Source organism: Pieris rapae, chromosome Z (assembly GCF_905147795.1).
Source record: "Pieris rapae chromosome Z, ilPieRapa1.1, whole genome shotgun sequence".
Lineage (NCBI taxonomy): Eukaryota > Metazoa > Arthropoda > Insecta > Lepidoptera > Pieridae > Pieris > Pieris rapae.
Window position 1 is genome coordinate 11,580,424 of NC_059534.1, and position 27,174 is coordinate 11,607,597.

At 36.1% G+C, this 27,174-nt stretch overlaps 3 protein-coding genes across 6 annotated transcripts; 1 reads left to right on the forward strand and 2 right to left on the reverse strand.

Moving 5' to 3' along the window:
- The first annotated feature begins 211 nt into the window (after positions 1-211).
- LOC110995765 (ras-GEF domain-containing family member 1B) lies at positions 212-10,153 on the forward strand. Of its 3 annotated transcripts, none has more exons than XM_045634237.1 (13): positions 212-371; positions 1,954-2,075; positions 2,395-2,499; positions 3,671-3,790; positions 3,982-4,221; positions 4,302-4,456; positions 5,234-5,378; positions 5,582-5,827; positions 5,898-6,041; positions 6,444-6,523; positions 6,944-7,045; positions 7,378-7,550; positions 7,775-10,153. In XM_045634237.1, the coding sequence occupies exons 2-13, from the start codon at positions 2,013-2,015 to the stop codon at positions 7,858-7,860; spliced, it is 1,659 nt and encodes a 552-aa protein (XP_045490193.1). In that variant the 5' UTR covers positions 212-371; positions 1,954-2,012; the 3' UTR covers positions 7,861-10,153. The 3 variants fall into 3 exon arrangements, with proteins under 3 accessions (XP_045490193.1, XP_022118773.1, XP_045490194.1); XM_022263081.2 differs by having other exon boundaries at positions 213-371; positions 4,302-4,447; XM_045634238.1 differs by lacking the exon at positions 212-371 and adding an exon at positions 553-577.
- Positions 10,154-12,657: 2,504 nt separating this feature from the next.
- LOC110995743 (hornerin-like) lies at positions 12,658-23,267 on the reverse strand. Of its 2 annotated transcripts, XM_045634230.1 has the most exons (7): positions 23,158-23,267; positions 20,853-20,999; positions 18,979-19,243; positions 16,806-18,878; positions 15,697-16,619; positions 14,951-14,978; positions 12,659-14,877 (listed from the first exon to the last, which is right to left on the reverse strand). In XM_045634230.1, the coding sequence occupies exons 1-7, from the start codon at positions 23,254-23,256 to the stop codon at positions 13,172-13,174; spliced, it is 5,241 nt and encodes a 1,746-aa protein (XP_045490186.1). In that variant the 5' UTR covers positions 23,257-23,267; the 3' UTR covers positions 12,659-13,171. The 2 variants fall into 2 exon arrangements, with proteins under 2 accessions (XP_022118736.2, XP_045490186.1); XM_022263044.2 differs by having other exon boundaries at positions 12,658-14,877; positions 15,697-18,878.
- A 303-nt stretch (positions 23,268-23,570) lies between these two features.
- Positions 23,571-27,113, reverse strand: LOC110995824. The gene is made up of 3 exons (XM_022263182.2): positions 26,850-27,113; positions 25,720-25,851; positions 23,571-25,459 (listed from the first exon to the last, which is right to left on the reverse strand). Exons 1-3 carry the CDS (start codon positions 26,946-26,948, stop codon positions 23,843-23,845), a joined length of 1,848 nt encoding a protein of 615 aa, XP_022118874.1. The 5' UTR covers positions 26,949-27,113; the 3' UTR covers positions 23,571-23,842.
- Between the last annotated feature and the right edge of the window lie 61 nt (positions 27,114-27,174).

Genomic DNA, 27,174 nt, shown 5'->3' on the forward strand with positions numbered 1-27,174 from the left:
TAATATATTTAGACATGAGTTTCTATTGAAAAACAACTTGATCTGATATGATATTTTTTTTGATTTTGTTTTCTTGGTTAAGTGTTACATATGTTCAATATATATAGTAAATAATTTATCATATCCTATTAATTCAAAGTGTTATCTGATTACTGATATCTGTGATATTCATTATTCTGTTGTTTATGCTTTCATCACACTTCACAGTTCACAGTTGCTCCTAATGTCGTAAAATAGTAAAATATTATATTAAACTATTTCTTAATTCATTAATTGCGATAGTACTTATTTATTTCGATTGATATTTTTTTTATTAAATTTAATAATTATTTTTTATACGTTTGTCTTCATACTCCTGGAACGGATTACTGGTAAGTTACAATATGTAGTATTTGTTTCCCATAAAACTAAATTATCATGATAATTTACACTTAAATGGTTGTGTTATACATTTCCGATATGCTTATACGTGATAGCTTGTTTAATTGTTAGGTAATAAATTAAGATATTTTTTTTTTAATAATTGTACTTCTGTCTCCGCAAGGTGTAAGACGCCAAAACGTCGATATCGAGAAAGGTAATATAATCAATTGTTTTTTAGTTCAAAGAGTAAAAGTAAAAGTTCAAACTTTTTATATCCGTAAAATTATTTAATGATTACATTCGTTTCCAACTTCAATAAAGGGAGGGAAGGGATAAGGTCTCCAAAAATATCTAAATAAAATATTTTAAAGCTGTAGGCTACAGGTTTGTATAAAATAATTTAAATATAAAGAATAAAGTAAATTCCAAAAATACTGAAGTGTTTTGTAAATTAATTACATTGTGTCTAGTGACACATTAAAATAAGAATATTTACTGAGGATTACTACTTTCATAATGGTTTGAGAATGTGTAGATTAAATATACTTGGCAAAAATGCTCTGGTTATGCTTAGATTACAAAAATAAAATTTAACTTACCTTCATTTTTAAGAATGAATAATTCTATGTTTTATTATTATTACTTGCATATTCAAATTTCCTCATCTTCTATTACTTTAGAAATTGCAATTCATAGGGAAAGATTTTACTTTCACTTTACAGAACTGTTTGTAGTCATTATAAACAATTGTTATAACAGGTACAATATATTTTGTTTAAAAATTAAATATACAATGCTGATGATTAGAACAATGGTTCCAATTATTGCTTAAACCCAGATTAATGAACTATGTACATAGATAAATTAGTAATTTGAGGCCAATGTAGTAGACAGTGTAAGGATTTCTTCTACACGCATTAATGTGCACCCTAAGAAAGATCATGTTACACATGCATTAGTAGTTAAGTTATCAAGCACTTATGTATACATTTTATTTATAATTTCTTTAAGAAAAGAGTTAGTTTAGTGATTAAGCGTGCAACTCTCAACTGTAGCTATTTAAATTTGCTTGTATGGTTTTTAAGAAAATGTGTTATTTAAAAAACAAACAAAGAATAAGATGTAATCCATTTCATTTGATACTTAAAACTAAGTACTTAATTATAATTCGTTGTCGTCATACATATTTAAAATCTCTCAGTTTTGTTCTTATCTTGCTTACTTTGTACAAGAGATATTTAATTGTTTGTAACTACTTTTAAAAAACACTACCGTTATATATTTAATAGTTTGATTGATTATTTTTAATATCTACTAGATTAGGGTGATCACAATTTTTATTGCGTGTATAGAAATAAAGAAAATATTTGTGTAAAACGAAATTGAGTGATTGAAAATTTGAGCTATTTATGAGCTTGGTGAATGAAATCAATGGTTGTTTTCATTAATAGCTGGTGATTTGGCCCACGCAATGTGTAAGCGTAGTGTAAGGCGGTGTCCCTATATTATTGGGTGAAGCAGGCTCAAAAATCTTTCTGAGTGGAGTCCTTGAGTCTATTAGACTTTAGAAAAATGATTGTTTTGTTACAGTGAAGCACATGGTCGGTGTTAGTTAAAAAAAGCGTGCGAGGATTGGCACTGGCCATTGGATGGCTATGTATTACTACGCGAGCAAGCTGAACGAGGCGTCATGTAGCGGGTGTAATGTGAAGGTAGGAAGGTTTTAACATTTTTTACCTACAGTCTAGCCTTATGATATATTTCTCCAATACGTTGTCTTTAATTAATAGATAATAATTGTTGCAATATATATTGCAAAAGTATGGCAAACGTAGCTATTGCGATTTTTATTTAAATAAGAATTTGGTTTGGTTTTATTCTTATCCTCAGTGCAAGATGTTGAACATTGATTAAAATTTTTTAAGGTTATAGTTTTTTATCACGTGATATTTTTAGCAAAGTTTTAAATATTAAAAAAAGATTATAAAAAAGTGTATCAGCGCTTTGTAATATAATTGTGTTGATCCGAAGGTGCCCTCGGCGCCGTCAGAGGCTGCGCCTGCGCCGCCAGCGGAACATTCCCAACTGTTGAAGACAGACTCAACTTTACTCGGCACTGGACTGTCTTACTACGATGTGAGTAGATTTAGGTTAGAAATAAATGTTCATAACGCTCTTCACTCTAACATACTTCAAAGCTTATAGATAACGTAACTCAATAATCTCTAGAGCCAAGAGTAGAAACTGTTTTTATCCCTGAATAATTGAATAGGCAGGCACCGAAAACGAGACCTGTACAGTCAAATTGGCGACACAATTCCAGCTACTAAAAATATATTTTTATCCAAAATCTAATAATCCGTCTAACATTGTTTAAGACTGTTGAAATTTTCAAGTAATACAATAAAGATGTCGGAGATGCAAGTAGGAGCGCAAATACGTTCCATTGATGCATTAACTCAATTATTGATGCTGGAAGTGTCGGGAAAGCTCGCAGCCTTTACCGGTGCCTAATCTATTTACTGACGTCGTAATTATACTAACGTTTCCTTTGAAGGGTATGTTTTACGTTTGACGAAGCGTAAGATTCTGCTTTTATCACGCCTTCTTCTCTTCTATAGGTTTTTAAACGCAGCAGTAAAATAACGGATGAATGCGTTTTATGTAAACCAAATATTTATATTTATAATATTATTATAAGTATTAAATTTCTGTCGAAGCATTTTTACCATTTAAGCTAATCTCTAGAGCAATCCAAGCCTAGAAAAATAAGGCTTTACTTTCAACCTTTAGGTTGTGGGGTTGTCCAGATAATATAAATTTCTACAGAAATGGATTTTTCTTGGTGCGCTAATAGGTATAACATGTGCGACCAGCAACGTCTTCAAACTAAAATGATTAATAAAACAGACGCAGAAACGTGTCCACTCTGTGGCCACGTTAATACGAGACTAGAATAACTAGTCTATAAAAAAAACTAGTGTATTTTATATTTCTTATATTGGCTTGGACGCAAAATAACGGCGACAGTCGAACATGTAAATAGTTTTAGGGGAAAATGAATAAAGTAGTAAATTAATATTAAAAAGCCGTGAATAGTATAAAGACATCTGACTCAGTATTTTACTATCAATGGTTTACTTGAATCGGCGTTCATTTTTTAAACAATTTTGCGGCTTTCAGTTAACTCTTAAAAGGCCATTCTCGTATTACTTCACATCGGGTGAGCCCACTGCCCACTGCTCGAGTGTTATTCTATTGAATCGTTCTACGCTATGCGGTATTATAGATTTGTTATTTTTTGTAGAATGATGACTACTATTCTATGGTAAGAGGAAACAAATTTATGTCAGAGAGTGGTGTGAAGCACCTAATGATGAACGGCGGTCTTAACTTTGTCGCCACGCAAAAATCTGATCAACCCCAGGTAATGTTGTACATAAAATAGAATAAAAATCTTGTGTATATAAGCATTCAATCTTTGTACTGAGAAACAAGGAAATAAAGAAGTATACTATTCGTATACTCTGTTGCGTAATTTCCGGTAGCAATGTTCAATCGGAAATCACTCAGACTGTTTCTTAGAGCATGTATACTAAGTAATTCCCTCTGTTTCAGCTTTCCAACCTTCCAGCTAAAAGCCTATCCCTACCCTACGTGAACACTGAAAAACTGGACCTAGAGTACAAAGATGGCCAGATTGTCAGTGGTACAATAGACTCCCTGGCTGACCTTCTGCGGCCAGGGGCCAGCAAATCATTTATTTTCACTTTCTTGCTCTGTTCGAGACTTTTCATCAAGCCACATGAGCTTTTAGCCAAATTGTGCAAGAGATATTTTCGAAGTTACGATAAAGTGGTGAGTTTGTCTGTCAGTTAAGTCAATTTACAGCGGAAAATGACTTAGAAGTTCCCGGAATCATATATGTGGTTTTACAGGGAAAGTCAGAAATGAAGGATTCGGCAGAAAAGGAAGTCCTAGAGATGGTGGCATTGGTCCGAGTTCTTGATAATTGGACCGGCATGTTCCCGTACGACTTCCGAGATGACCGTGTTATGGCCCTCGTTAAGAGTATCACGCAGAGGTATTGCCGGTATATTAACTTTTTTTTAATTTTATTTTTTAGTCTTACAAACAGCCGCTACAACCAGTTATGTTTGGGATTTAGAATTCTGAATCTGTTTCGTCATTATTTTTATTTCTCTGTCTGACACGATGGTTCGGATTTTGCTCTAAGGCATGCCGCAATCCACACGATGTTTACTCTAACCATACGAGTGAAGAGATCCGTGGAAGAACTAAAGTCACTGGCATAGCGTAGAAGTTCTTAGGCCGATGGGGCAAAATCCTGGCCTGGAAGCCTCCCAATGGGTGGACAGATGACCTGGAGAAGGTGGAGGAAAGATGTCGGATGCAGAGCGGTCGTACTGGAAAGTTTCGGGGTGTATTTAAGTGTATTTTCTACACCTTTTGACCGACGACGATTAGGTGTTTAATGCGCAAGTAGAAAAGTGCGCTGGTGGACTCAATTCGGGGTTTGAATATTAACATGAACACAGTACGCCGACACTGCTCTTAGTATTATAATCGTATAGAAATCCTTAAAAGTACCAGATACTTCTCTTTATAGCATCTTCACTTTAAAATGTACGCGAATAAGAACTAGTTACCTAATATAGTCTTTATGATGGTCAATTGTCCTCCCGTTCATTTGTCTTTCTACATTTCACTCGCTCTCTCCCCCTTTATTTTAAATAATAACTGTCAATTTGCTACCTTTTTTGCAAAAAAAAGCAATGCTGGTTTCTTAATATTAATGCGAATTATGCGTATAATAGTTTATTAACTCGCTTCTGAAATTTGATTGCAGGTGTTCAGCAGAGCATATGAGCTCGGTGCGTGCAGATATGTCCAGTGTTTTGGAACGTTTGCTTGACAAACTGACAGCGTTAGAACATTATGAGGAGACTTTGGCCGATGTGCCGCAGGTGTTGAATGTGGATAACTTACCGCAGGTATTTTCATTTTATGTAATGTCTTCTTATATTTTCAATATTATAAACAGATATTTACTAAAAAAATTAGTTTATATAAATTATAATGTATATAAAGTTCCGTATTTGGTTTCGGTCTTGCAGGTCTTTTCCAGCTTATGGTTATCCATCCTTTACGACTTCAATAAGTTTTCCTTATAAGTAAAACATTTTTCATCTTTCAGGGAGATGTTTTAACTCTAGGCCTAACACCAGTGGAACTGGCCAATCAGCTGACGATGTTAGAATTGCATCGGCTGTCCTTTATTGGCCCCGAAGAGTTTGTTCAGACCTTCGTGCCGAATCAACCCTCATCATCAGGAAAACCAATTTCTCTTCAACACGTGGAAACGAAAAGTACCAAGAATTTGGAGGCCTACGCCGAATGGTTTAATAGATTGAGCTTTTTGGTCGCTACTGATATCGTCAAGGTGAGAGAAATCGAGTTTCTTTTAAGCGAGGCGATTTTATGATTTTTATTAAATTTCTAAATGTTTACAGCCAGTGAAGAGCAAATACAGAGCGCGTGTGATTGAGCAATGGGTGATGACTGCGAGGGAATGCTTCAATTTGGGCAATTTTAACTCGCTTATGGCCATCATCAGCGCACTCAACATGATTCCTGTCACCAGGCTTAGGAAAACTGTGAGTAATTGCAAATAGGGAATATGAGATTGAAAAAAAAAACATTTGTCAATCTAATAGGTGCAAATGTAGCTCCTGTGGCTGATATATGCCGTCGACTTTTAAGGGCTAAAGCAAGCCAGTTTCCTCACGATGTTTTCCTTCACCATTGCGCGTGCACAGCCGGGGATCGAACCTACGACCTCGGGGATGTGGGTCGCACGCTGAAGCTACTCGGCCAACACTGCTCACTCATAGGCGATATCTATTGACAATTGTAACATTGGCTGTTTTTAAATCCCAGATGAAAATTGAAATTATTGTTTTTTCGGCAAAAATTTCGCTATAGCCGATATGGCGGTGGCGAAGGGAAATTCAGTAATCCCCTTCCATAATTTTTATATTATTTTAATTTGACTGTAGTGGAGCCGCACTTCGGGGGTCTGCGTGCAACAGTTGCGACAACTGGAACTCTGCGTTGAACCAAGTGGAAATCATGCCAGGTGAATATTATATAAATAAGTAGCGATAGCAAACAAAAATATTTGCAAATTTTTACTAACTTAATTTTTTTAAATACATTTTTAATCTTTAATATACAATATATTCTATTTTATTTCTTGAAAATATGTGTTTCAACAGAGGACATATTTCTCCTGTAGTTTATCCTAAAAGCATTGCCTTTATATACATATTATTAACATATCAAGTTTTGGATACAATTTCAAAAAATTAAAGAAATTCAGATTTTACACTAAAAATAAATGAACTGAAGTGGATTGGGCGGGGCAGATGCCAAGAGGAACAGAACTTGTATATATGTGTTAATGAATATAAAAATATGTCAAAATAAATCTAAAAGCTGCCAGGCTTACTGTGTTCAGTTAATTGGATTATTTTTATTTGAGTTTTCCCAAATGCAGGTATAGAGCAGCGTTAGCAGCGGCGCCTACTGAGACAGCTGTTCCACTACTCTCGGTCACCTGCAGAGACTTGCATTTCGTCAATCAAGCCTCACCCAACAAGTAAGAACATTTATAGATATTCAAAAAGACCACCTTGTGATAAGATTGAAAGGAAGGAATAATTTGGATTGTGTTAGTGCAGGTAATTAAGTGTTGAAATGTCGTAAGTGTAAAAAAACAACACAAGAACATAGATCTTTAACCTTCAAGGAAAAAGCACAAATTTTAACAAGGCCGTTTGCGAATTTCACTTCACATTAGGTTATTGGACATTTTCTTTAGTAATAAAGACATTTTAACGTATTGTGTGATATGTCTGTTTAAAATAATGTATATTTGTATTTATTTGTCTTGCTTATTAATTAAAAATGTATTTGGTTCTCCTATTATAGACTCGGTAACCGTATAAACTTCTCGAAGTGTACGCTCCTGGCGCGTCACGTGTGCTCTCAACTGGCCGCGAGGCGTCTTTGCGCTGAAGGGACGGTTGTCATGGCAACTCCGCCGCCATTAAACGCCGCAGCTCGTGCCTTTCTTACTGAGAGGAGCACGCTAACAGAAAGGGGTAACTGTCATTACATTAAACACATGTTTATTTATTTGTTCAAATAGATAAACTGTCTCTAGCCCTATAGGGCCTCTTTTAAGTCACAAAACTTATAATAATATTATCAGTTTTGTATCAGTTAGTTAAATAAAGGGATGCGCCATACATGTATGTGTATAAAAATAACTACAAAATTACATAAAATCAAATTTTGTATATAAATTTACGTTATATCCTTCCAGGACTGGAACTGACATCGTTTGACCGCGAGCATCCCACGGATCATCTCGAGAAGGAGCGATTTAAGCGGTTACGCGGCGGAACCTAAAATAAAATATTCTGCGTGTCTGATGCCTTCACGCAGCTATTAGCCATGCCATAGACAGGTTCCGTACAAATTCTATCTGCTTGCGGTCGTCAGCCGGAATATTTCTAAAATTGATAGAAGGCCGTTTACCGCGTACTACTAATTCAATACTAAATTGTACAAGTTTCAATCCGATAATCTTTGCCAATTTTGAACGTAGAGTAGATCTTGGTCTATGGTTATGTCAAACTCACGATCTGTCAAACTACTTCTGTGCAGGAAGTTACGTATTTTGTCAGCTCAGCTTCACTTAGTATTATAAAACTTAAATGTTGATGTTTTTAATTTAAGGAGTTTGATTAGTTTGGACTAACATTACGGTATGCTCGCGAATTATATTGATTATAAGTTGCACAACTTTTTGTGATAAAATACGTTCATTGAAGTTCTTAATTAACTAAAAATTTTTTACTTTATTCTTGAGAACATTTATTTAAGAAGAAAATCTTTAAACCAAACGATTTGGTTTATATTTATTACATTCGTATATTCGATTTTATTTACCAGTTAAAATATATAAGGCTGGTCCTTTCTCTTTGAAAAATATACTTATATGTAGCGTTAAATATATTTAACAGAGCTATGTACGCATTGAGTACATATATTGACAAATCACATAAGACATTATTTAAGTGAATGGAATTTGATATAGACATCTCGATAGTTAATATTGCTCCACACATAGTGTCGGAGCTAATGTAGATACAGTTATAGTATAACTTTGAATTCCGTCTGATTGCACTCGTAATTAACTCTTTCATCTCTTTTTCGCAAATTATGAAAAGAAGAGGTGAGGATTTTAAGTAGAATGCAATTAGATTTTATGAATAATATCTATAATAAGTTAGGATCAACATTTTAATTTTCATGAAATATCAGGTGATTTTCCTGAACGTTCCCGTATGACAAACACGTACTGACTTTTGACACACCGGACACAAACTTAATGTCAGACAAAGTATTCTCCTATATCTGTATTGTGGATAGGGACAATGTAATTATTAACGAAAATTTTGAACCAAGTTCCTCGTTACAGTATTTGATTATTGTCATTTAATCTAAAATTAATTGTAAATTCAGAACAATACGGCAATTCTGGAATGATCTCATTTTCTTGTTATTCAAATTAACACGATTCGATTGGTTCGAAAGACGACCAATCAATGCCTAGTTAAGATAACGTAGTTTAAGTACCCTCTTTAAAGTATTAAATTTATTTGGGAATCTCAATTATTTACCGGTGATTAATTTTTTGAGATGAAATTGAATGGAATAGAGGCAACGGCGGATCCAGGGTAGGTCATGGGAGTCACCCTCCCTAAGCTGGTTCCAGGACCGACTCGACCACTAATTTAACATAATGATTTTATTTAATATTTTGCCACCATCCAGATTATATGTATAATACATATAATAACTATGTATCATGACAAACGCATAAGTTCTTAACTTGACCACGCCTATGTGACCCCCTCCTGGCGCCAAAGCTGGATCCGCTCTTGAATAGAGGTCTGCCTAAAACCATCGATATTAAAAAAAAGAAACAATAACGTCCTTCTATTTATTTAAATTTATGTAAATTAACTTAAGTTTGTAAATTTCTGTTATAAAAGCCAGAGTCAAGTGCGAACTAACCCTCCCATCTGTCAAAATGTCCCTGATTTTGTCTACGCGGTAATTTGGTAATCATTTAGAGACAAATATAATTACAAAACTATCGAAGATCTCATTAGTCTACAGAGAACAGTTAGGCAACAGGGATAATTAATATTAGTTTTCACGCAAAATTTATTTCAAAGGAAGTTTCCTGAATCTTGTCATGGTCCCCTGTAACATTTAAACTAGGGTTTTCTTAAATCCATGTATAGTACCGATTGTAAAATGCCTCTATTTTAAACACTGCCAATTTATTGCATTAACATATCTGATAGGTGCTGTCCACGAACATCACAAACAATATTCAATAGCAATAGGAATCCTTAAAATTATCCCAGAAACGAACGTTGTAAAAACAAAATTAGTTATAAACTGTTTTAAATTTATCGGCTCTGTCTGAATCTTAACGCTGCGCTGAAGACAGTGCTTTAAAACAGTAATTTCTGATTTAGTTTTTATGCAAATCGTAGTGTATGTGCAATGTGCATTGTTGTCTCGCTGGCGGAAATAATGAGCGAGATAGCTTTTTGATTTATACTTATTTTTGTAATGTTCGCAACTACTACTACTCTTTGTTTTTAATTTATTTTATTAGTCTTTATTACTCAAGATGCACCATGACTGAACGTCATATGGAACATGGTGTAATGGTTGCAGCTCCTTACAAACATTGTGTAAAAAAAAACTTGGCGATTAAAGAGTGGCGTAGAGTTAATTACCAGTTCTTCTCTTCCGTTCTACGCCCTTGATTTGAGAACTGGCAGTAAATGTAAAATTATAATCATTTATTGTTTATTTCTTTTTTTTTTTGACGTTCATAAGTGTAATAATTTGTTACCTATATGAATAAATGATTTTGATATTTTTTTTGTCTGGCAAATGCGAAAGGCCTCTTAAGGGTCGGTGTATTTATTTCAAAGGTTGTATGCAACGCTTTATATCGTTTGTATTTTTAAGTTATAAGCTTCATCCCCACCAATGTAGTTAATTTAACTATATGTTTACAATGTTTTTTGTTCTGCTTGTATGTTTAAGATGTGTTTTATTTATGTTGCATTTTAGGTAGCTCAAGATTGAATACTCAATTACTTTAAGTTCAATTTACATTCCCCCACCATAAGACTGACTTAAATCCACTAATTATTTGCAGTTTGATCTGATTTTGTAATTTTGTCGCTAAGGAGGTATTACACTGAACCTTCACAGACTGAACGTTTTGTCCTAGCGATCTCTTATTGGTCCCGGAGGCCGGTAAGATACCGCGGCGTCGTATCACCAAACGGTTCTCGGTTTGTAATGGCAGAACAGTTGTCATATGCCCTGTTAGTTTGTAATTAATTTGCCATGAATTCAGTATTTATAGAAATTAATAAGTGATTACTGTACTTAATTTACATTCCGTTAGGTGAAGAATATTTATATTTGTGGTCGTAGATTAGTTTGTAATTGAGGCAATCCTGGGACGTTGGCGTAGTCCTAGCGCGAGCTAAAGAAATTAAAAAAAATTAACTGGAAGATTTCCCGTCAATTTATTTCCTTTTTAACTTAAACATCGTATTATATTATTATTTAATACCATTATAACATCGTATTAATTATATATTAACCTTTGGCCTGTTATGCCACAGTCTGATCTCAGATCGGCATATCCAGTAAATAACTAGTCAAGCCAACAGTAAAGACGTCCTAATCGCTAACTTTTTTAATTTCTCAATCAGCTCGCGTTAGACGTCCGTGGTTACAAGTGATGGTTGTCACATTTTTAAACTAATGTCGCAGAGTTTAACATAGATCTTATCGTGTAGTCGTAAAATTATTATAAGTATATTATACGTGTTCCTCAACTATGCGGATTTTATTAAAGTAATGTTCAAATTATACAGAATTTTATCTGACTTGTAGTATTCTGAAATTTTGTGATTTTTTCTAAAGATTCTATTTTAAACGTTATATGTCGTACTCAATTTAGGAATTACTGAAGGAAAAGCTGTGGCGGTGTTCATACCTTTAAAGAGTACGGCGTATGTTCAATGTTTGATTAAACGTATTAACGCCGCATATAGATTAAAAATGCACTGAAACTTTTACATCTATATACATCGTGATACTATTTGAATTATTGAATTGTTCTGCGTTCTTTTGAAATGTACCTTGATAATTTATAATGGCTCTTTAAATTGTAAAACCTTCAACATGTTTACACATTTTAAAAGTACTGTATGGGATTCAATAAATATTGCATGAAATTCTTGTGTTTTATCTTACCTCTTAGGCTTAAACCGACATTGCTAAGCATCCCCAGGTCATTTGCTAGAAACTTGCCAGAAAGACAAAATAACCAATATGTTTTGTAATTTTTTATTTCAAAAATTCACACTAATAGCGTATAAAAAAACAATACACGCATGTGCAGCTTCTAACGGAGACTGGAGACTGTTATAAAATGGATCAGTCTCGCTTGTCCTCAAAGACGTTGGCTGCGGATAGAGGTCTGTTTTGAAGAGCATTACGACCAGCGCTGGTCCTCACCGCCCGGACGTGTAAAAAGCTCATATGATAGTTGTTCAAGATAAAAATAACTTTATTTAAAATATTTGGTTAGTTAATTAAATTTTTGCACCCAAAGATAATGTCTAAGCAGAATCTATCGCGGAGTGGTTGCAAATGAAAATGCTGTATTATATTGACAGTAAGTACATCAAAATACAGTCAAAATCTATTATAACGACATCGAAGGGACTACTCATATTTGGTCGTAAAACTATGATAGTCGTAACGGGTCGTAAGGTTTATACTGTATACTTACGCCCAATCCCAATAACCTATATCAATCCATTTTTGACCATCAAAGATGGACATCTTAATCGAAACCGACAGATTGTAATAGCCATCTGTCAAGCTATCCATGGTAGGTCGGATTGTTGTATGTGGATAAACCTTTGTATGAAAATGACAGAGCAACTGTACCAATATCATATCTTAAGATTTTAACTCACTCCTGTATTTTAAATACTTAATTATAAAGCTATTTGATATCTTTTAAACATAGACATGTATATTTTAATATCATTTGTACGGTTTTATTTACTTTATTTGGTTTATATTAATTATCAAATATGAGTGTAAAGAGCGAAGAGATTCCATTCTATCCGTCGTCGAAACTGGATTGTCTTCGGAGGGTTTGGTTATTGGAATGCAGATATGATCGATCGATTGCCACGGTGATTGTTTCCAATCTGAGACTGTGGATTAATTATTGGTTTCGGGCGTTAAACGATGTTCGGAGAAGTGGCGGTTTATTCGTTCGGTTCCGTCAACACGGACATATTAAGTTGAATGATCACTGCAGCTCCAAATTATGTCAAATACTAAATCGAAATAAATCATTATGCGCCTGTATTTTAGAAATGCCTTAATAAAGATCAATTTTATATAGTATAATATGTTTAATCTTCACTTAATTACACTATTTACATTTCTCAATAGGCTAAGTATATTTTACAGTAATTTATTCACAAATAATTAAAGTACTAATGACCTCCCCAAAGTCTCTAATTAAAAATACAATATTAAGTAGCATTGAGTGTATAAAACTACTGTATCAGTATTTTGCACATCAGCACCTTATTGGCGTACCATCAGGATTGGTTGGTATTTTCGGTTTACATACTTTCTTTTTTCCTTCGGCGCTACTTACCATCGTACACGTGAAAGTGAAGTAGCCACAGGAGGAAGACTTTGTGTAGTAAGTGTGTGAGTATTGTTTTCTTATATTATTATCATTGTCCAAATCTCGGGTTACCGATTTAGACATGGAAACGTATCGGTCGTCATCGCGTTTATTGTTGAGTGAACGTAAGTTTGTCGGATGGACGTATTTACCGTAACTCGAAGGATAGGTATACCTTACTTTTCCCGTGCCAGGAGTAAGAGCGACGGTCTGTGCTTGAGATGGAGAATCCTTAGACCCGATCACATATGTATTATCTTTTGAAGCAACTGATTTTACACTTCCTGTAAAGCCGATGGGTATAGTATATCCTCCTGTGCCCGGCACACGCTCGCCAGGCTGATATATTCTTTTTTCGTCTGGCCTTTCCGAACTTTTCTGCGTTATTTCGGCGTCGTGCTTTTTCAGTGACCCCAAAACAATATGTTGCGTATTACCACCCGTGCTTTGATGCACATCTACTCCCTTTCTTGGAACTTGTAGTGATTGATGGGTGGCATCTCCTCTGTATTCGTCATAACTAGGAAACTCGGCACCTTGATCAACTTCCGGTTCGTCTGAATTTTCGGAATCATAATCATCATTGTCGTCTTTATCTGTCGTGTACGTATCATATTCAGTGCCATAATAATTGTGGAATGATCTCGTGTTATCTGTTATAGCAGGTTCCGATGGCGTGGTCTCAAACGAATGATGGTCAGCGTGGGGATGAGCATCATATTTACTTTCTGAATCTGTTAAAGTTTCATCAAAATTCTTTTCAGTTGTTGTAACTACGTCCTCTTTCTGTTCTTCCACTACTAGTTCTGGAAGTGCTGGTGTTGTCTCGGGTGTTTTCTCAGTTTCTAGTTCGGGGGGAGGTTCAGTGAAATCAACGTTTATATTTTTGTCTTTCTCATTAAAGACATCTATTTTTTCAAATGATAATCTGTTTGGAAATATGGCATCCTTATCAATACTGGCCCCAGCCTGAGCGGCACCATTATATGTTATACCATATTTAAAAGTACCATGTAATTGAGATTGTGACTGACCAGTTCGCCCACTTGACTGTGCTGATGCCATTCCCCCACCGACAAACGGAATTTTCTGAAGATCGTGCTTTGACTTTTCACTATCTTTGAAAGGCGTAAATCCAATTTGTGCTTGCGATGATGTGCTGCCAGGACCACGCGCTTGAGCATCAGCTGTACCTCCCTTAACGCTGCCTTGTACTTGTGAGTTAGAAGAATGCATTGCTCCACTACTCTGGGAATTAGTTTGTACTGCTCCTGTCTCAGAGCCTAATTGAACACTTGCTTGAGATTTATTATTACGGCCACTTCCAGTTGCGGAACTCGACGCTCCTTTTTTGCCTCCACTTACCTCGCTTTCAGCCTCTTTGTTTTTACCTGCTATTTGTGCTTGTGCTTGGAATGAGCCACTTCCTGAATACGTTCCTTGTACATGTGTTTGAGCACGCGCTTTATCATTTCCTCCCTTTGAAGTTGCACTGGCCGTTGTTCCATTAATTGCTTGAGATACGACTGCTTCGGCTTCTGAATCGTCGTCATCAGCAACAGATTGGGGATCAACATAATTTTGTGGCACACCTGAAATTAAAAAAAAATAGTAATGTAACCGCTCGTAGATAATATAATGTTAAGGTTATCAATATACACTTACTATTATATGAAGGATTAGTTCGTCCAATCTGAAAAAGTAATATAATTATAGGTTAATTACTAAAAAATACTTCTCACTCATAGGTACCAAATTATAATTTATTATTAAATTATTCATTTATTATTATTATCATAATTTGGTAAAAGATGTCGAATATCTCTTAAACTTTAGGGTAAATTAATATAACATATCACTCATTATTTAAGGTACTCTCGATTTATATATATATATATATATATATATATATATATATATATATATACTAGCGGATCCGACAGACGTTGTCCTGCCTACACGTCTTTAATTTCAAAATTTCAATTTTTAATAAGCCATTTTGATGAAAATTATTATTCAAATGTTATGACAATATCTAACGATCCAGCACATGGTCACACACGATATAACACAATGATAACAAAAGTTTTTTTAAATTTCGGGACAGACTAAAATTAAAATTCGAATATTATTTAAAATTTGACACTGCGATGGTAGCGCCGTCTGTCGGATCCAATGTAAAACATTCCAAAATCAACAACAACTAATAAATTGAAAATTAATTAAAAAAACATTGTCCAGCGGACAAAATTGTGAATCTAAACCATTCCCAGATCCCCGTGAACACACACAAAAAATTTCGTCTAAATCGGTCCAGTCGTTTAGGAGGAGTTCAGTCACATACACACGCACACAAGAAATATATATATTAAGATATATAGGTATGTTGTTTTAATAATAGTTAATTTTACCTCATATTGCGTGCCAGTCTGGCCATTTGGATACCGCCCAGTAGTGCCGCTTCCAATTGATCCAGGATTTCCATATGCGCCATTCGGTCCTTCTCCTACTTTATCTGGACTATTTTTATAACCGTATCTATTTTCAGGAAGAGATTGTCCACCAGGTAAGCTAACACCGTCCCCAGTCACACTAGGTGTATACTGACCATTTCCACCACCAGTTTCCGAATCAGGTCTATAATTAGTACCTTGCCCTTCACGACCAGAAGGTACTCCATTTGCAAGATCGTATTGACTAGCTCCACCTCCAGGATTGAACGGCCCCCCTGAGCTACTAGTTTCTGACCCGGATCCTCTCGGAATATAACGTTCACCTGACCCTATAAATGGACTAACACCAGGAGAATATTGACTTCCAGGGCCTCCAATCCTGGAACCCAAATCTGTTCCAGGAATGTATTGTCCACCAGACCCTGTAGAAGGACTTGTACCAGGAGAATATTGAACGCCAGGGCCTCCAGTTCCAGAACCTATATCTCTTCCAGGAATATATTGTCCACCTGACTCCATAGAAGGACCAGTACCAGGAGAATATTGACCACCAGGTCCTCCAGTTCCAGAACCTATATCTCTTCCAGGAATGTATTGTCCACCTAATCCTGTGGAAGGACCAGTACCAGGAGAATATTTACCTCCAGGGCCTCCGGTCCCTGAACCCATATCTCTTCCAGGAATGTATTGTCCACCTGATCCTATAGAAGGACCAGCACCGGGAGAATATTGACCTCCAGGTCCTCCAGTTCCAGAACCTATATCTCTTCCAGGAATGTATTGTCCACCTAATCCTGTGGAAGGACCAGTACCAGGAGAAAATTGACCTCCAGATCCTCCAGTTCCAGAACCTATATCTCTTCCAGGAATGTATTGTCCACCTAATCCTGTGGAAGGACCTGTACCAGGAGAATATTTACCTCCAGGGCCTCCAGTCCCTGAAACCATATCTCTTCCAGGAATGTATTGTCCACCTGATCCTATGGAAGGACCAGTACCGGGATAATTTTTACCTCCAGGGCCTCCAGTTCCAGAACCTATATCTCGTCCAGGAATGAATTGTCCACCAGACCCTGTAGAAGGTCTAGAACCAGGAGAATATTGACCTCCAGGGCCTCCAGTCCGTGGACCCATATCACTTCCAGGAATTAATTGTCCTCCTGATCCTGTAGTGGACCCACTACCAGGGGAGTATTGATCTCCAGGGGCTCTATTCCCGGTACCCATGTCTTTTTCAGGAAGGTATCGTCCACCTGCTCCCGTAGAAGGACCAGTTCCAGGAGAATATAAACCTCCAGGGACTCCAGTTCCGGATACCAAATCTCTTCCAGGAATGTATTGTCCACCTAATCCTGTAGAAGGACCGGTACCAGGAGAATATGGACCTCCAGGGCCTCCAGTTCCGGATCCCATATCTCTTCCAGGAACGTATTGTCCACTTGATCCGGTAACTGGACTACTTCCTGGAGAGTATTGCCCTTCAGGTCCTAACCCTAGATCTTGTCCAGGTACAGTTTGACCAGTACCAGGAGAGTATTGACCTCCAGGGCTTCTAGTTCCAGAACCTGTATCTCTCCCAGGAATATATTTATTCCCTGATCCTGTAGCCGGACTACCTCCAGGAGTGAATTGACTCCCAAGATTTCCAGTTCCTGGTTCTCCATTTCTCCCAGGAATGTATTGTCCACCGGATCCTGTACCAGGCGTACTTCTAGAGGTGTCTTGACTGCCTGGACCCACGACGCTTGATTTTGGTATGCTCCCAGGTGAATATTGACCGCTTGGATTATACTGTCCACCTGCACCGTATTCATCGTTTCCAGGAACAAATTGCTTTCCAGGAGGAGTATATTTACTACTTGGATATTGGTACTGTCCACCCGGTATAAAACCACTTTCACGTTCTGGGCTATATTGCCTCGGTCCATTTTGTAAATTATAGCGTTCTCCTGGTCCTTCAGATCCATAATTTCCCCCAGGCTGAGTTATACCTGGAGTCAATAGATTGTTGGGCCTCCCTCCACTATTTTGACCATAAGGACTTTGTACTTCACAACAAACATAAGTTTTTCCGTCAGGCGTTTGGAATGGGCTTGAAGGTGGCCAATTCCTCTGGTTGTCTCCTGATACATAAAAACCAGGGGGATATATGTTACGATCATAATTAGCAATACCTGTTGGAGTCTGCTGAGGAACACGTGTTTGTCCGTTTGCTCCTGGTTGTGCATTATTATGGCTTGTTTTTGGATCAAAGGCGTTTAGTTGACCAGGAGGTAAAGACGCCCCATTCGGTACATAACTTTCTCCACTTTGTCCTGGAGAATAAGGTCCATTTGGTCTCGGATTGTAATACGAACCATCATTAGGATTAATGGAAGTAGGTTGATTATAATTTTTATTTGGTTGATGTTGCAACATATTATTATTTTGTCCAGTTTGACTTGATACGTTTGGTATGTAATTTCCCCGTAAAGTTTGATCGCCTCTGCCATCTGGAGTTGAATATTTGGTTTGGTCATTTAAATCATGTATTGGCATACCATTGTGACTACCTTCCTGAACCGGGTAGCCATTCTGTTGCAAACCATAATTATTACCTGGATGTAATGGGTTTGTGTCACTTTTAGGAAAATTGCCAATTGGGATAGTCCTGTCTACTTGTTCTCCAAATCTGTTTGTTGGATTTCCGTCATTTCTATAAGGTTTATCTTTACTGACTACCCCTGATTGGATATCTTTTCCTGGTCCATAACCATTGCTGCCGGGATAACTCGATCCAGACCCTCTAGGACCATAATTATAAGATGGACCGTAGCCATTACTATCCCCGCCAGAGCCATCTGGTATAATTTTACCATCGGGTCTGTAACTTCTACCTATATATCCATTTGGACTATTTAAACCTGTCCGTTCTGGGTTATATGAGGAAGTATCAGGTGATTGGTCTGGATGCCTCGTTCCTCCAGGAAAACGCGATGAATACTCAGGTCCAGCGCTAGACCAGCTTGGCCCGTAATCTGTTGTTCTTCCAAGTTGATGTTTTAAGCTCTCGACTTCCTGTCTTGGTGCGCCGTAGCAATCCTCGCAATTCGGATCATAAATGGACTGGCTTTGTGCCTGGCCCATGCCGCTGTTACCACCTACGGTTATAAAACGCTGTTTAGTGATTTTTTAAATTTTTTATGTGGTATTCAATATGAAGCAAAACTTTTCGTTTATACATGCTTAACGTATACTTACTGACACTTGCTCTTGAAGAATCTGCGGCAGAATGGGCTTCCGCCTTGCCTTCATCTTTTCCATTTCCTCTATCTATAGCCAAGTATTGTGACTGAGTTTGGCCTCGATATTTTCCTCTAGGAGTAAAGGTTGCCTGTCTTCGATCTCTTGGATACCGAGCACGAAAATAAACAAATGGTTCATGATAATTAGCAGTGTTGACGTGAACAACGCTTTTACAGAATATGTTTTTCATTAATTCTGTATCCAGTCCGAGGGGTTGAATCTGAAACGCAGCGAATGAATTCTTATTAACCCAAATAAGAAAAGATAATAAAAGTACTTGTAGGTTGCCTGTCGCACTGCGATTAAACTTTAAGAAATACAGTGCATAAAAGACGATATATCAACATTAATCAATATAATAGATGTAAAACACGCTAAGCGTAGTTAGTTTATACCACCACAAGGTAGTTCTTAAAGCTTGAAAAAAAAGAGGAGGGATAAGATATGTCTCTGCCTTGACACAATTTTTTTTAGATCTAAGACGGTTATATTAATTGTGCAATATTAATTGGTCAAGGCAAACGAATGTTGACAATAAAGTTATCTTCTAATATTTAAAAAGATAAAAACATAACTTGCAGCCTTGTATAACAGTTCGTGACTTCTTGCAAATGTACAAATGATTATAATAAAACATTATATACAATTTAATATGTCAAAGTTCGCAATGATTTGCGTCTATATTTGTCTAATAAAGTTGGCAATTTGATGTAAATAGTGAAAATTTCCTATTATAAATATAATAGGAAATTTTCACTAATAATTGCTACAATTAAGAAAAAAACAATGTGTCGCCTAGATAAAGGTGAATAATAGTTTCTTTAATTGTTTTGAGTCATTTTGCTTAAAATAAAATAAAAAGCCTTTATTTCGGAGAAGTTACATAGGTTAACATACAGTTAAATTACGTTTGCTAATTCAAAGTTTTATTGGTGAGCATTATCAATCGATACACTTTATAGACGACATATGGATTCATCAGAAAAATGAAAATAAAATTATTCAGCGATACAAATTGTCGTTTTTGTTACGTCACCCAACTGAAGAGCTTTCTTCAGGCTTTTACAAAATGAATAGCTCAAAGCGCTGACCCACTTTCTACCTCTTGACTTTAAGTGTTTACGCTCACTTTTAGAACGAAATACATAAAATAAACAAAAGATAGGCGAATTATAATCAAACATCCCACAATAGACACTAATTGACGCTGAATAAAATGTTATAAATTATGATATTATTATTATCTTAGTCTCTTTAATTAGGAAAGGATTTCATTTCGTAATTGATATCCTTTGCTCTTGTTTAGTTAAATCATTTTAGGTCAACGGAAAGCCGGACTGCGACACAGATCGCCGTGATAACCTTTACTTGCTTATTATCTGGTTGTCCTAAAATATTCAAACTAATTCGTAACATATGCCTGGTTATGTGTTAGCCAATTTGTTCTTTAGGATTTATATTATTCGCAACAGAATTCGCCAAATCGCAGAAGCAGTATATTAAGTGCCTTTATACAGACACCAATTTGACAATAATGTTTGGTGTTTTTATATTTATATATTAATATTTCATTTATTAGATACATAATTTTATTTCTACAATTCAAATGTATTGATTATTCTTTTTTTTATTAAACTCGATTGATTTTCATAAGTTAAATATTGTTATTGACACCTTCGTGTCACCTATGCTTAGTGGGATACTCAGGTGTCAATTCCCATTTTTTTATGCAGAAGCAGACACAAGTCTGCCCAATGTCTATCAAACAAAAACAAATAAATGGCACTACAGTCATAGTCAAGTAAGTTACACTATAATAAAGTTTTTACCGTGTGAAATTGGTCACTCAATCTCGTGATTCCAAAAGAACTGATTTCACCACACACGTGAGATGGTGATGTTGCCATGTTGTCATCTGGATCCGATGTGTATAATTGACAATCTTCTGATCCATGTGATTTGCAAAGTATGTACTTCTAGAATAACATAAAGATTTATTATATATATACATATATATAAAAAACATATTTAAGGATATATATATGTATATATATATATATACTTATATATTTTTTACTCAGCGGAAAAACCTCACTAGAGATTAATCCAAATGCAACGCTTTAAGAGTGTTTTGATTTAAAACGGTGTCATTTTAAATTAAAAAATATGGGCCCCTGAGATCTAACTTAAAAAATAATTTAGGATAAAACACTTTGAAGCAAAAAAAATTGACGAAAGTGTTTTTTTTTATTATTTCTACACAATTACCTACAGTGATTACAGCGAGTGGTTAATACTGTGTGATCACTCTAACAATACTTTATGCATTCATTTGTTTCTTATCCGATTACTTCGATTGAAATGACTAAAACGATTCTATTTAAAGAATACACATTACTTTATTTCGTTAAAAAATGAATTTTGCTAATAAAGCTCAACGAACAATGATGACGGAGCTAGGCTATTAAGTGTGCAATTCTTAACAAAGAAGCTTTTATTCATAACTTGAAAGAAAATTAGATTATTTTCAACTAAAGACTGAATGAATTATGCTCATGATAAAGCAATATAGCATTGTTTCAGCGAAGTTCGCTTGACGTTCGTCTTTCTTTTAAGGGATTTTTACCACGCACCACCTTTGTGGGTACACCCCATGTCTTTCCGAACCAATTCGATTTAAGGTCCTTCAAGAAAGGAGCGTACCAAATAAAAAGCTGGCAACGCACTTGCGTGCCCTTTGGCAATTTGAGTATCTTGGACTTTATAACTTAACATGAAGTCGGCCTCCATGCCGTTTTTCCCTTTATGTAAAAAAAATCGTAATGAGAGTTTATTTATCGGCATTATATCGTTTGGTGATGCGATAGCCGAATATTTAACCTCATTACTTGGTGGGTTTCTGCGACAGTTCACTGTTAGGACAAAAGAGACGCAAATATGTTATCTTCTTGTCGGCGTTTTTGAAAAATTTAGCGTCACATTTTTCCGTTAAGCGCCATCTTTTTCTTGTCACTACCAAGGTTGAGTCGAAGAGATTCGAAGCCATTAATTACAAAAACATATTATAACGATAATAATGATAGTAATAATTATATTACCATTAATGAAATTCTAATTTTAATTAGTTAATTAATTTAAAAAAATATTTCAGAACATATGATTAGTTTTTTATTTAATTTAGAAATTCTACAATTTAGCTTTATTAAACCAATTCCTGTAAAGTTGAATACAGTAGATAATTTTTCGAAAAATAAGGTCAGAGAAGTTTCACTTCTTACGTGTGTACACTAGTAGGTACACGCACACTTTTTTTTCTAATAAAATCTCGCGCTTGGCCTTAAGCCTTAAGGGATTGAGCCGACGCGGGGTAATCGAAGCTCACTCTCACTGGAATGAGTGAAGTACAAAGTAAAGGTCCTTCCTCGGTGAAGGCGGTTTTTTGCCCTCATTTTGACTCATTTTGACTATATAATATGCCGCGCGGGGTAAGGTACCTAATTAACTAATAAACCCTTTAGAAAAGGCGATACATTTAAAAAGCCCTCAAAATCGTAACGAATGCGTCATACCATCAGTATATCGCATAGCTTGTTTTCATGGATACAATGCAACAGAGACGATCCCAACTTTAGTTGTTACATAATAATGTTTCACTGGAAATTTAATTTAATTAACCAATACATTGTTCCTTCAAGAATACGTTTTATATTATCTATAACTATCACTTAGACTAATTAGTTTTTTTGTTAATAGCCTCTTACTAAGCCTTAATTTCAGTAGTTAAAATTGACTTTGAAGTACTTTTAAGTCTAAGTTTCTATTTCAAGACACTTTTTGAGAAACGAAACTACTGTCATGTAACTTAGAATTTGTAATATTATAAAAATAAGCTTAGTTTTATTAAACTAGAGATATATTGATGATTCAAAACTAAGTTCTTATTCATATTAGAGTGGACAGACGCCCAATTTTCGCTTTATCAATTATTTGTACATGCTTTCACTACCAATAATATAACACTTGCTACTAATGCTTCTGGAGTGGATATTAAATTTAAGAAATGGGATACGAGCGTTTATTCATTAAATGAAAAGGCTTACGCATGTAGGTATGATAAATTCAGAAAATTCTTACCTGCGCATGTGTTTGAGTAAAAAGAAAAACAAGGGCCACTAAGGGCAGGCTCGCGCGAGTTACCCGCATGCCTGTCTTGTCCACTCTGACAATTCTCATCTGACCTCACTCTGAACTCGAAGATACACGCTCCGAATTTTGGCGATAGCCACGAGGAAGTAAAGATAATATATTGATTAGCGGATTTCTTGGTATGTGTGCTAGTTGCGGTTTGCATGAGAGAAGATATAGGATTCAATAATACCACGCTTGTCTCCATCTATGTCCAAATGTCGTATCAATTAGTGCACAGCCATGAATCGAACTCGCGACCTCAAACTTAAGCTACTTTGAGGGAACCATAAATTGGAAATATACAATTAGAGGGTCGAAGTAGATGAAATAAAACTTAGACATACTTTTTATTTTTTTTAATGAAAACTATAAATCAACGAGTATAAAGCTGTAAGTGGTTTACATTTAATCTACGATTATTAAACAGAGAGAATGCGATCGTTTAAAGCGGGTGTAAAATTCATTTGGACATTTAAATAATATTGTCCTCGGCAGGTCCGTACTTTACAAGCCATTTCTTCCATTTTCCAATCAAAGCTTAAGTTATCCCACTTATTCGTAACCAATAACACAAATAATGAGGTCGTTCGAATGCACTTATGTTTTAATTTGAGCAATTGCTTTGCGATAATTATAATCTCGTTATTTCTGAACTAACATTCGAATCTTTTTTCTTATAAGAATGAGTGGGGTAGACGAATCGTTGGCCGTAATAGTTGGAGTGAGTTTCGGCAGGGCTCTTTACGGGGCCTCGTCTATAATAATCTACGTTGCTTTCACATTCACACGCAAGTCTACTCTCTGAACCGCTACTTTCCAATTGGTATTTGGGTACCACGATCAAACTTTCCGTTGATTTATTAGGCTGACAGGTGTGGCTGTGTGTCCTGACATAGGTCTGATAGTGGTGTGGTGTACCACTCTGCCTATGGGAATGTTTTTCCTGCGAGTGATGTTGGTAGTCATGGTGACTCTGAGTGCTGCGTCCGCTATGACTTCGACCGTGACTTTTAGATCTACTTGAATGTTTAGTAGTTGTGTCTAAATAGCCATAACCGAAACCGTAGCCCCCAATAGCTTTCGTAGCGAGATTATCCCAAGATTTGGGCTTTACGTGCTGGTGTGCGCTTTGGTATTGAATTTTTGGTGAAGATTTAGCTTCAGAGCGATCATTCTCCCAAAACAAGGTATCACTGCTGAGTGAAGTACTGTAGCTGGACACTGAGTTATCGCACGGTACCGTGGCGTTGCTTGTGGCGTACGATTGAAGGCTGCACTGGCTCGTCTGTGTCGATTCCGTAGTCAAGTATCGGTATCTTCCGGAACAATGTCCGGACGTACACACTTTCTTTGAGTGAACATGATTACACTCAGTCTTCTGAGTTGATTTATCGACATGATGTTTTTCTTTTCGTTTATGCTCCTTTGAGCATTCCTTCTTTCTCCTGATTTTCTTCCTAGCATTAGGTACGCAATGAGGATCGCAGCAAGGGCTAGCGAGATCGTAAGCCTCTAGACTATTTGCGTCTTGGTTGTTATATGCGGGACCGCATGGAGTACAGCTGTGGTTGTGGCTCCTGTGGGGCTTGCCATGTTTCCCATTTGAAACCTTGTAGGCTTCTGACGCTCGGTGACATTCGCCTGTCGCTTTCACGACATAATGATGGCAGTCTCGTCGGTTTCGCGGTGAACCAACTGTAATGACGAAGCTACCGGTGTGGATATTTGGTTGTATAATACACGTACCGTATCGGGGATCTAAATATTGATACATGAACACGTTAGGTTGTGGAGGCTTAGCGGCGGTTACGTTTTCGCTCGATAGAGTTGGTCGGCAGTAAGAGCTAATATTGTCGGCGGCTGGTTCTTCAGAGTCTGAGATAATATCCGACGGAGAGGTTTTCTTCTTCTGCGAGGGTAGACTGTGGGTTTTCCAATTTGAATCGAATACTTGCCTTTCCCGAATAGATAGTTGTTCCAGTTCCCGCATTTTGTTTTGAAGAGTTCGTTGTATGTTAATGTACTTAAGATGAAGTTCAACTTTTCGGACGCAGTCTTCAAATATCACAACGATACGCATGCGTGAGTCGCAGGCGTTAATGGCGGTGACGATGGCTGTGTGGTCAGCTCTCTCCACGTCATTTCCGTTGATGGACAGAATGACATCACCTTCACGCATGCCGGCGAGTGCTGCCGGACCCTCAGCCTCCACATGATCCACATAAGTGATCACCTCGATCTCTTGTTCCTGATTAAAACAAGAGAAAGAGACATTTGAAAAATAAATTCGATAATATATAAATACTTAACTATTAATAATTTATTGTACTATTTAAAAGTGAATATATATATTTTTAAATTATATCAACTATATATAATATTAGGCTGCGCTGAATGAAATGGTACGGTTATGGAGAAGCCTCCGGCGCAAAGGCGGCCATAAAAAATGAGTTTTTACTGTAATATTTTAAGCTTTGTCGCTATATACCTATTTTTTCTTTTTCTCACCTTTTTATAATGTATCCCATAGCTTTGTAGTGTAAAACCGTAGCTCCCATTTTTCTTTTCTACAATTATTGTGCGTCTACGACAGTCTTCTTCGGATTTACCAGTTCTTTCTGATTTTATTGACTCTCTAATCTATAAAAAAAACATTTTTAAGAAAATACATAGTCATCATCATCAATGGACGTACAGCCCCTCATCAGAATTTTTGCTATGGCATCCTATCTCTGGCGTCGGATACAAGTTTCAATGTCTTTGGTAAAATTATAATCGCGGTTATTTAATAAAAAGGATTTTATAAAATTCAGACATTTTTGTTACCATTCCAAAGTCTAAATTAAATCCTATTTTTGTTTTCAAAAAATCTGTAAAATGTACTCGATGTTTTTCATAATACGTTCTGCAAACTTACTGAGTGTGATTCGTTAACAAATTCCAAGAGTTTACTTCCTAAAACCTATCAATCAAGTTTTTATGTAATTGCAATTGAGATGGTTACGAAAAAGATTGCGAAATGATGACTGTTTTAGTTGAATATAGTCGAAACACAAGTTCAAAGCTAGCAAAAGAGCTAAACTAAGCAAAAATTCCTTATTGATTTTATTTAACCCTTGCCGTTGAAAGAACTGGAATGTTCTAAGTTCTAGGTCATTCCTGGGGTCATTGTCAATAAACAATAACACAAAACCTGAATGGTTTCCATTTGAAATACATGAAAATAAAAGCTCGCTCGCGAAAGTAAAAACACACAGCAAACATTTCATGATGTTCCTATTTTCTGGTACAAAGCGAATGTTTACACAGAATCTGAATTCTACTTTATTTAATATTGAAGTGTTGGTGATTCTAACTACTCCGAACTGGTTACCAATTCTTATTCTGTACTACTATGAATTTTATTTTTAAAAATTGAGGCCGAAAGGGGCAAGGGACAAAAACTAGGTATCTGTATGATGTTTAATGCAGATTATTAAATGATTTAAAAAATAGTATAACTTTTATACAGAAATCGTAAATAAAAATCAATATATAAAAAAGCAGCATCGCATAATATAAATAAAAAAACTTTCGCATTAAAAGTTATATAATATGTCGTATATAAGACAAAAATGCCTATAATAAAAAGAACTTACAGAATTATCCAGCGAATCCTCCTTAGAATCTGTGCTTAAGTGTTTTTTACCATTGCTCATAGCACTTTGGCATCTCTCGTTGAGATTTGGCGAACTCATCCCTAGTGGAATCCATCTGACACTGACCACGAGCTCACCTGCTGATATCCTTCTAAATAAAATGGCACCATTTTAAAGCTTAATCCGACCAAAAACGCGGCATCTCTCCGAGGCGGGTTATGTTTAATCATTAGATGATAGAACGCATGCGCGCTTCTGCGGGAACCGTTGCTACTGCTAGTCCTTTGTTCTTCCTTTGGTCGAATTGTAGACATGCGCACTTTGG